Below are 11,850 nucleotides of genomic sequence, written 5' to 3' on the forward strand. Positions count from 1 at the left end.
TACAGGTGGGTCGGGCGGGGCATCAGTTGGGTTATTAACAGGACTAGTAGGTGAATCATCTAAATCCGGTTGGGTTTCATCTACATCCTCATTTTCCTCATCATTTTCTAAGATAGTTTGATTAGGATAAAGAGCATTCATAACTTCTTCATTTAATTGTTCACCTTGTGCAACATTATGGCAAAATTCACTATCAGAAAATTGAAAACAAGGGTTATCACTATCAAGAATAATAGGAGCAGCAGGACGGGTAATAGGTCTGGGTCGGGGAGCCGGGGGAAGGGTAGTAGGTTGGAGACTACTTTCACCAATTTTAGCTTTTCCCTTACCACCAAACATTTTTTTCAAAGAAAATGCATATTAATTACAATTATGCAAACTAAACACACAAAAATATATTCTTAAAACTTAAGAGTTGGAACGAGTTTACCGAATTGCCGAACAACTTCTTGAAAATTGAAAATCGTTGAAGACTTGAAGACTTGAATACTTCAATTCACCAACTTCACAATTTTTCACGAAATTGCAATAATAAAATAAGCAATTATAGAAGAGAAATTAGATATAGATTGAGAGAGATTGAGATAGATTGATGAATTGGTGAGTAAAAATGAAAGAATGAGGGGGTATTTATAGTTGAGAATTGGGGAAAAGTGTAATTATATAAAGTTTGGGGTTAAAATAAAGTTTGGGGGCCAAATGGCTATTTTTTAAAGTTTCAAACGGTTGAAAATTAAAGGCCAACGGCTAGATTTTAAAATTTGACCGTTAGCTATTTTTTAAAAAAAAAAATTTTTTTTTTTTAAAAATTAGCCGTTGGAGCCCGTTAGGACCGCTAGGCCCGGTTGAACCGGCCCAGGACCGCCTGCCGGTCCCGGGCTTAGCGATCCCGGTCTCGTGGGCCTCGTGTACAAGACCGGCCCGTCACGGGCTTCCTACCCATTAAGGGACCGGCCCACCAGGACCGGCCCGCCGGGACCGTTTAGCCCGTTAGGACCGCGGGCCCGGTCCGGTCCCGGTCCCAGACCGGCCCACCAACAGCCTTAACCTAGACAACCATATGTCACACAACCAACCCTTAACCGTCTTTTGGTTCTCATTGTTGTGTTCGTTTCAGCCATGAACACCGCCTGGTTTCATAAGTGTGTAGAGAATTGGCCTTACAAAATTCTCATTGAAGCGGCTTCCACTTCACACTTACATAGGTGATTCCTAAACGTGTAATCCTTTAGATTGACACTATTTGATAAACACCACATCAAACTTAGGTAATCATTAAAGAACGTGTAAAGTTCTATCCTTGTTACTGAACATTGTCTTCATCACGAGAAGGGACCAAATATTTTACTTTGACAATGTTGAACCGGTCAATCACAACTTTGTTTGAGCTCCTTGAACCTAGATCTCGGAACATCCAAAATTCTAGGTAGAGTTACCGCCATGTTGACTTGTCCTCGGCCATAGTCCCATTCCCTTAGATGATTTCTCAACTCCCTCTCTAATTAAGCATTTTGTAAGCGAATCCGCCACATTATCCTTTGATCTTACATAATCAATAGTGATAATTCCACTAGAAAGTAGTTGTCTAACGGTGTTATGTCTTCGTCGTATATGACGAGACTTTCCGTTATACATAACGCTCCCTACCGTCCTATTGCAGCTTCACTATCGCAATGTATGCAAATAGTAGCCAAAGGTTTTGGCCAGAACGGAATGTCTTCTAAGAAATTTCGAAGCCATTCAGCTTCTTCACCGGCTTTATCCAAAGCTATAAACTCTGATTCCATTGTAGAACGAGCGATGCACGTTTGTTTGGAATACTTCCAAGATACTGCTCCTCCTCCAACAGTAAAAACATATCCACTTGTGGACTTTGTTTCTGTTGAGCCGGTTATCCAATTTGCATCACTATATCCTTCGATAACCGCAGGATATTTATTGTAGTGCAAAGTGTAGTCTTGGGTATATTCCAAATATCCCAGAACTCGTTTCATTGCCACCCAGTGATGTTTGTTTGGATTACTTGTGAATCGACTAAGTTTACTTATTGCACAAGCTATATCAGGTCGTGTACAGTTCATGATGTACATTAAGCTTCCCAACACACGAGCATACTCCAATTGAGACGTACTTTCACCTTTATTCTTTATAAGATGATGATTTAAGTCAATTGGAGTTCTTGCACTTCTAAATTCCAAGTGTTTGAATTTTTCAAGTACCATTTTCACGTAATGTGATTGAGACAAAGCTAGACCCTGAGGAGTCCTCTGGATTTTAATTCCTAGAATTACATCGGCAACTCCTAAGTCTTTCATATCAAACTTACTAGCAAGCATACGCTTAGTAGCTTGAATGTCGGCAATGTCTTTGCTCATTATTAGCATATCATCAACATATAAGCAAACAATGACTATATGATTTGGAACGTTCTTAATGTAAACACATTTATCATACTCATTAATCTTAAAGCCATTTGACAACATTGTTTGGTCAAATTTCGCATGCCATTGCTTGGGTGCTTGTTTTAGTCCATAAAGGGACTTAACAAGTCGACATACATTCTTTTCTTTTCCCGAAACCACAAACCCTTCGGGTTGGTTCATGTAAATTTCTTCCTCTAGATCACCATTTAAGAAGGTTGTTTTTACATCCATTTGATGGATTTGAAGACCATACAAGGCGGCTAACGCTATTAGCATCCGAATGGATGTAATTCTTATTACCGGCGAGTATGTGTCAAAATAGTCAAAACCTTCTCGCTGTCTAAATCCTTTGACAACAAGTCTTGCCTTGTATTTGTCAATAGTACCATCGTCTTTCATTTTTTTCTTGAAAATCCGTTTAGAACCCAATGTTTTGTTACCTGGAGGAAGATCAATCAATTCCCAGGTATGGTTGCTCAATATGGATTCTATTTCACTATTGACAGCTTCTTTCCAATATTGTGCTTCTGAGGAAGACATTGCTTCCTTGAAAGTTTACGCGTCCTACCGCGGTTACGCCAGGACCGCGGCCAAACTAGCCTTCTGAATCTGCAGCAGTGTTCTGGCGCAGTCCTACCTCGGTTACGCCAGGACCGCGGCTAGACTATCCTTCTGAATCTTCAGCAGTGATCTGGCATTTAATTAATTATTAATTAATTAATTAAATAAATTTTGTCCAAAAATAATCTTATCGATCGATCATTTTCCAAATCCAAATCCAATCAAATCCAAGCCGAAGCCGAAGCCGAAGCCAAGCCGAGCAACGACGACGTGAGGGTTCATTCTCTTTAACTCCTTTTAAGAGCTTTAAGGAGTGATTCTATATATAAGCACACAAATGTAGTTGTCCCTCACCAATGAGGGACAAAGTGCAAGTCAAAAGCTCACTTTATTCAAATTTTCATTTCCCTCCATTTTATTTCCCACCATTTCCAATTCACACTCTTAGACTTTAAAGCCCAATGCTTAAAGTCTTTGAAGCCCAATGCCTTTAAAGTCCAACAATCCCCCACATAAATGGGAATGGCTGTAACAAGAATGAACAAACCAATAAGCTTACCCATAGAAACTCAGGTAATGGGATTTGCTTCAAGAAATATTGCAGAAAGTGAAGTAAGGCCTGTCTATATAATTTCTCTACTAATAATATACCATAATTGAGTTTAACGTTGATCATATACCTTTTAAGCTTTCTTCTTTGACACATCTATATGCATCAAAGCAGGAACCCCTAGGCCTAACTGTCGATGTATTGTCCTACAGTTGAATTTTGTGAACACGCCCTTTTGTGGACCCATGTTTTCCCTCCCATTCCTATCAGTAGGGGTGTTCATGGTTCGGTTTGGATCGGTTTTTCCCTAAAAAGAAATCAAACCAAGTAAGTCGGTTTTTCAAATATTAGAACCAAACAAAACCAATTAAGTCGGTTTTTCTCGATTCGGCTTATGTCGGTTTTTCGGTTTTTTCGGTTATTTGTCGGTTTTTTCTTAAATATAAGACATACACTACCAAACACATATTCCGGCGACCACATTTTCAATGTAACACTATCAAATCAATTGTCCTTTGAGAAATCTATTATTTACCAAGATATATTGATGCACTACAACATTTTAGGCCATTAACCACCCCTGAAAAGTGTGGCCTAAACTATTTACAAGTGTGGTATTTGATCAAAGACTACACTTTTCACTTTTAGGCAACACTTTTCGGAGGGTGGTCTAAACTAGCGTAACCTTTTTCCTAAGGCCACACTTTTCAAGTGTTGCTTTGAAAGCCACACCTTAAAAGCGTAGCCTATAAGAAACAAAAGCCACGCTTTATAGTACCTCATATGGCAACATTCTTTATGTCCTAAAGCTACATGTATGAAGCGTGGCCTTTGCTACCTTATAGGCCACGCTTTTGGAGTGTTACTTCTAACGCTAACACTTCGGAAGTGTAGCCTTTGTTAATGTTCATGCCACTCTACAATCATTAGGCCATATAGTTGACATCCCTATAGCACACACTTATGAAGCGTTGCAATTTTATCTAGGTTAAAATATATTTAACGCCACAATTTTTTGGTTCAATAATTACATATTTTTTCATATACCTTGTATTCACATTTACTTGAAATACACTATTCTTCTATTTTGATAATCTCAAGCACTAAGTAATAACAATAATTCAAATGCATATATTTGTAATAAACATCGAAATAAAACATATTTCTTATTACTACACATACTAATAAAGTAATGTTTCAAGTTGTTACACTACGAATGAACTCCACAAATCAAATGTATTCAAACATCACAATAGCTCAAATAGTCTTCAGCATTCACTTTTATAGATCAAATTGACTCGTGGCCACCATTTAAATTGCATCACTCGCATATTCCTATACATCCAAAATGAAATTAAAAATTAAAATTAAAAAGAAACCAATATATTGTATTTATTCACATAGTATCATGAATAATGCAACATCATGGATTAGAAAGTCTTTTGGTCGTTTTAGAAATAAATTTTGTTCATTAGCTTTGTTAGTAACTCTCACGCACGAGTTTTTTACATGTCAGTAGAAAATATAAAAAACTTCTAATACTTTTTATTCCGTATAGTATTGGCCTGAGATGAGTTTACTTATTTAAGAAACATGATCAACGAGAATTCATATAGCTGATTTACTTATTTGGAATTGAGGCGTAATAATGATCATTATTTTCTGATTATAGTAACAACTTCAAACTGAACGTATCAATTTTTTTATATTCCCATGATTTTGTTCACATCATTGGAAAGACAAACTCAAGATTTGCCAATCCCCTGATATTATTCTTAATTGTACGTTATCGCTCTCAATCATACAATACAGACACATATAAATCTATATCTATCTATCTATATTCTATATATATAATATATTATATATATATATATATATATTAATATATATATATATATATATAATATTACTATATTAAAAGCACGAATGCCCTTAGCGAAATGTCGTTCGCCTTTTTTACCCTTAAAAAATAAATTTTACATAGGACAAAAAAGTAATTTAAGTTATTTTCCTAATATTATGGACTTTGAAGTTAGCTAAAATTTTGGTAATCAAAATCCTTCTTTTTTTAGATTATGTAAAACCCCTAAGATTCAGGAATTTAAACTCAAATAAAATCTTACTTACATAGACTACTAATAGAAAATAAAGAAAAAAAGTATGACACGTCGGAGCAAGTTTACAAATGCAACCATTGTTACGATAACTACTTTAATGCTTATTAGTGGAATTTTAAGGAATGCTAGATAGTATATAATTAAATTACAAAATTATTTAGGAACAATTCAACAAACAAAATCTTTTGGAATGCTATAATAAAACGTCGTATCAATATATGTATTTTGGGGGTCAAACATAGTAACCATATGGAATTTTGAGACTAATATTCAGGTTTCTATTTTAGCCAATAGTTTCTTAATCCTTCCTTACTAGAATTATTTAACATAACTATAATATCTTTATATTTAGGACTTGAAAATTAACTAAAACTTTATTTTCTCATTTAAACTATGTAGAAGCAATCGGTATTTTAAATAAATTAAATTTTAATTACCTTATATAATTTTTTTATTTGATGATGTAACATAATTGTAATCCCTTTCATGTTACAATTAAATATATGAAACTTTCGATGAACTAATTTTAAGAATTTAGAGAGTTAACAAGTCTTGTCAAGGGAAATGCTCTCTACGAACACAAATACTCTTTGCCTGGAATCATCACAAATTCCCCCAAAACCACCAGACATCTCACCAAAAATATTACCAAACACAATGCATAACAGCCCTCCACTCAACTTCAAGGAAAAGTTGCTTGCAAATGAAGAACAAATTGATTTTGATATGGATGCCATTGATGATGGACAAATACAAGATTCAAATACTAGAGCAGCTATCCAACCACAAGAAAAGTCATCTTCATATGTTGGTGAAATCAAAGCAATTCCCCTCACAGAACAAGAAAAGGAAAGACTTCACTACCCTTGGAAATTCTCATTGATTATCAAACTCTTTGGAAAAAGAATAGTTCACCACTACCTAAAAGCAAAAATACAAGAGTTGTGGAAACCTACGGAACAATTTCCTCTAATAGACCTAGGCTATGACTATTACATTGTAAAGTTCACGCAAGAAGAAAACATGCGGAAGGTCCTCCAAAATAGGCCATGGTTTGTTAATGGACACTTTCTATCAATTAAGCGTTGTGGGAGACAAATTTTGTAGCCGCAGAGGCACAACAAACTGTCTCTGCGGTTTGCGTACGATTGCCACAACTCCCCACGGAGTTTTATGATGTAGCCTTACTGAGGAAAATTGGGAATTCTATTGGATCACTGCTGAAAATTGATGCTTGTACGAGTGCCACTCTCAGAGGACGGTATGCTAGGTTGTGCATCCAAGTTCCATTAGAGGAACCAGTCACAACACGGATCCCTATTGGCTCACATCTGCAGCAAATAATCTATGAAGGAGAGGGCTTCCTATGCAAATTATGTGGAAGGTTAGGCCATACTAGATCAAGATACCAGTACCAAGAGATCAAAGGACATGACCCAGAAAAATCTGCAAAGAATGGCATCAACGGCCAACCCTATAAAAATCACGTACAAGAGGAAGAGTGGCAGACAGTGCTCTTTGGCAGGAAAAAGAGGCAAAACAATAGGTTAAAGGCAAAAATGGAGCAAGCCACGACTACTACCCAGCAAGAAAATCCTACTACAGGTATAAACATTAAAATTTATGCAGCGGATTCAGGTAAGTACCCTCCTCCCAAAAACTTTCTTTCAAGGTTAAAAATAATGATTCCCACACCACCTCGTCCCAATCAAATACCCAGCAGCCTGGGAAAATGGACATAAACTATCAAGACAATTTGAATAAAAACTCTTCTAATATCTGCATCCCACGGGGTGTCGTTAATAACAAAAGCATAATGCAAGAAAGTTCCATTAATGAGAAGATCAAACTCTCCAATAAATTTAATCCACTCCACCCACCTGATGAAGAAGGTGAAGAGCCAAACCAATTGTTTAACGCAACCTTTCTGCATTCCCCATCTTCTTCGATACAAACAAAACAGCTTTCTCAAACAAACGCGACACGTGTCATAAACGTGTGTAAACCTACTATGCCTAATGAAAAAGAATTACTCTCAAGTCCCTCAGAATCTTCTAATAACCTATTTGGTAGGCCCCAAGTTGCAAAAAAACAACCCAATCAAAACCCTCAAAACTCCTCACTAACACACGCGGCTATGGCGGATGGACAAATGGCCATGCAAGTTGATACACTAGCCCCTAATAAACACTACTCCACACAAGAATTAACCAATACATCCTCTAATAAATCTCACGACAGAGATTCTCAATCATCACTCTCTTGTCCTCACCCTATTAATGAGGCCCCATTAATACCCTCTCCAGCATCTCAGTATGATAATTCCCCTCCTTCCTCTATTAACAAGATATCCAACTCTCTACCACTTCAGGCCTCCAATGAATCCAATGGAGAATTTTCCTCCCATGCCCCCTCACATAGCTCACCAACAACTAGTGTATGTAGCACATCCTCCCAACCCTGCACAGCAACCGCAGTCATGGATCGAGCAAGGGTTGCAGGGCCAACCAGTCTTCTTCACCATGACTATAGAAGGCAGGGAGGTACTGATAGTTCTTCAGAATCCAACCTTCCTGGCGCAAATGATATCGGAAGGCATGAGATTGGCACTAGACAACTATCTAAACCACATGTGGATGGCCAACGTGCTAGATCCCTTAGCCCCAGCTCTAGCACCCGCGCTTTACCACAACATGCACCACCATTGGAACCTCCCCCCACACTTCAACCCCCCCTCTCAACATGAATATTCCACCAAACCTCCCATTCTTCTTCCCACTGGAGATGACCATTGACAATCCACTGATCTTTCCTTGGCAACCCCAGCAAGCCCAGGATCCTCCCCTCAATCAGAACCAAATGGATATCCCACCTCCTCAAGAACAAGAAGAAATAGAGATGGAGGAAGATATCATGGACATCCCACTGCCCACAAGCTCGTTCACCGAAATCTCAAACCTCAGAGAAGCAGCCCTTATGATGTTCCCGGAGAGAGAGGACAAAAAGTTCATTTACAATTGCCCTGTGGCACTCATGAAGTGCTCGTTCGATCTGCGACCAGCAGTGAACAGAGCTGCCGCAAAATATGCGGTATTGTTAACCCCAACTCTGAGGCGAAGCCAGTTCTCAATGCAGGAGAACCCAGTCTCAATGCATCTCCACAATCAAACGATTCCCATGAATAAGCCTACTAGCTTTATTGTTTGGAACACCAGGGGGCAAACAATGATACTTTCAGGAGGAATTAGGGACCTCATCTATACTCACACTCCATGCATGGTCGCCCTGTTGGAAACAAAAATGGAAGATCATGCAACCCTCATAGACGATTTCCACTTTGATGACATGATGGAGGTCCCTGCTCAAGGAAGAGCAGGAGGAATTGTTCTCCTTTGGGTTACCAGCATGGTGACTATCACTCGTCTTAGACAGTCCACTCAGGAACTGCATGCCATGATTCAGGTAAATCCAAATCATCCCCCTTGGTTATTTAGTACCATATACGCTAGTACGAAAGCTGTGAATCGTAGAAAACTTTGGGAAAATCTAGAAAATATATCTACTAGTTATAACGGCCCTTGGCTAGTCGCGGGGGATTTTAATGATATCCTTAGACAAGAAGAAAAGTTTGGAGGCAGAAGGATCAATAGGTCATGTTCCACTAGATTTTGGTCTTGCGTTAATTTTTGCAAGTTAATTGATTTGGGTTTTAAAGGAGGTCGTTATACTTGGTCTAACCATCGTAGGCATAATAAGGGTTTAATTCTTGAAAGATTGGACCGTTGTTTTGCCAATGAAGATTGGCTCGTCAACTATCCTAATGTATCCATCACTCATCTACCTAAAACCTATTCTGACCATAACCCCCTTCTTATTAAAATTAATAATATCATCAGACAGCCTCCTAATACTATTATAAAACCTTTCCGTCTAGAAACTTACTGGAGCTCTCATCCAGAATTTGAGAATATTATTAAAGAAAGTTGGCAGCATAGGGATTTTGCTGAGGCAACTGAATTCTTTACCCATAAAGTTACCTCCTAGAATAGAGACACATTTGGAAACATTTTTCATAGAAAAAATAAAATATTGGCTAGATTAAATGGTATTCAACGTTCACAAGCTTACACCACTAGTACTTTTCTCCAGTCCCTAGAAAAAACCCTTACCACTGAGTACAATAATATTCTTCGAATGGAAGAGGATTTTTGGAAAATTAGGTCTAGAATTAATTGGTTAAATAATGGTGATGCTAACACTAGGTTCTACCATTTGTCCCTTATCAACCGAAGAAGAAGGAATAAAGTATCTTTTTTTAAGGATGAGCATGGTAATTGGATCACTGACCATGACAGCCTAGTTAATTATACTAGCAATTATTTTAAAGCAATCTACACTACCAGTCACTCAAGTACTGACTGGAGAAGTATTAAAATTACTCCTTCGAGTTTCCATAATATCGACCTCTCCCCTTTGGATAACCCTTACTAGACAATGAGGTCACCCAAGCTCTATTCTCCTTTAAATCTTTTAAAGCGCCGGGTCCAGATGGTCTGCACCCCTTCTTTTTTCAGAAATACTGGAATATAGTTGGGAATTCCATAATAAATCTTTATAGACATGTCTTTAATACCCAGGAATTACCTGCCCCCATAAATAATACATATCTTTGTCTTATCCCCAAATTCCATAATGCTAATGACCTCAAGAATTACCGGCCCATTGGCCATTGCAATACCGTCTATAAGATAATTACAAAAATCATTGCAAATCGCATCAAGTTATATTTGCCTGACCTTATTGGCCCTTGCCAAACTAGCTTCCTCAAAGGACGTAGGACTTGCGATAATGCTATCCTCGTCCAGGAAGTCATGAACCATATTAATAAAACTAGGGGGACTGAGGGCAAGTTTATTATAAAAATAGACCTTAAAAAGCATTTGACCTTATTGAGTGGTCCTTTGTCTATCGTACTCTTCAGGTTTTTAAATTCCCCCCAAAAATCTCTAAGCTCATTTTAAACTGCATTACTACAAGCAACATTGCTATCCTCGTCAATGGTACCAAAACCAACTATTTTTCTCCCTCATGGGGTATTCGTCAAGGAGATCCTATGTCCCCGTACATCTTTATCCTATGCACGGAACTTCTATCCACCTATATTAACCATCAAGTTGATCTCCAACTCTGGGATCCCATCACCCTTAACAAAAATGGTCACATCTGTTCTTTGCAGATGATCTTACCCTTATAGCTAAAGCTAACCAGAAATCAATTCAATCAATCAATAGCTGCCTCCATTTTTGCACCTTATCAGGGCAAAAAATCAACCCTACCAAATCTAGGGTTATATTTTCAAAGGGCTGCCAAGAAACTCCTCGTGAACTAATTCAAAATCTTTTAAAAATAAAAGCTACCAATACTTTTGCCAAACATCTTGGGTTTCCCATTCTTAATAATAAGCCTAGACCCCATGATTTCCAATACATCATAGACAGTATGAATAGTAAACTCGCTAACTGGAAACTAAACTTCCTAACTCCAGCGGGTCGACTCACTCTCATCAAATCTACTCTCAACACCATTTCAGCTTATGCCATGCAATACTTCCTTCTTCCTAAAAAAACTTGTCACAATATTGACAAAATACAAAGGAATTTTCTATGGGGCACTACCCCTCAAAAAAAGAAGATTCACTATATAAACTAGGACACTGTCACTCTACCAAAGGACCAAGGTGGTTTAGGCATTCAAAAAGCTCTTGATAAAAACATGACTTTTCTAACAAGTTTAGCTTGGAGACTCTTCTCTCAACACACTTCCCTTTGGGCACAAACCCTGATTAAAAAATATTGTCCAAAAAGCAACCCATCCTCCCATTCTTTTATTTGGAAAAGTATTTTAATGGGTGGTGCCATATGCTCTAAAGCTATAGCATGGGACCCAGGGTCAGGAACTAATATCGACTTATGGAACTCTAGATGGATTCCACAATCACCACCCCTCCGTTCAATTATTCAAGGTCCCTTGACCCAAAACGACCAAAGACTTAGTTTATACAACATTTGGGATGGCCTCCAGTGGGATTGGTCAAGAATCTCTATAGAAATCCCACAAGAATTTCTCAATCAAGCTAAGGCAATCTATTTGAGCCAGGATAAGGTTGACACCTCCTACTGGTCTTTAAATACAAATG

The 11,850-nt window shown here is 37.9% G+C and overlaps 1 protein-coding gene across 1 annotated transcript; it reads left to right on the forward strand.

Moving 5' to 3' along the window:
• The first annotated feature begins 7,791 nt into the window (after positions 1-7,791).
• LOC109245051 (putative protein TPRXL) lies at positions 7,792-8,400 on the forward strand. The gene has a single exon (XM_019412235.1). It carries the CDS (start codon positions 7,792-7,794, stop codon positions 8,398-8,400), a length of 609 nt encoding a protein of 202 aa, XP_019267780.1.
• Positions 8,401-11,850: the final 3,450 nt, after the last annotated feature.

Source organism: Nicotiana attenuata, unplaced genomic scaffold (genome assembly GCF_001879085.1).
Source record: "Nicotiana attenuata strain UT unplaced genomic scaffold, NIATTr2, whole genome shotgun sequence".
Classification (NCBI taxonomy): Eukaryota; Viridiplantae; Streptophyta; class Magnoliopsida; order Solanales; family Solanaceae; genus Nicotiana; species Nicotiana attenuata.

Excerpts from the sequence above, each read along its gene's own strand:
- LOC109245051 (XM_019412235.1), top strand. The coding sequence starts at position 7,792 with ATGGCGGATGGACAAATGGCCATGCAAGTTGATACACTAGCCCCTAAT.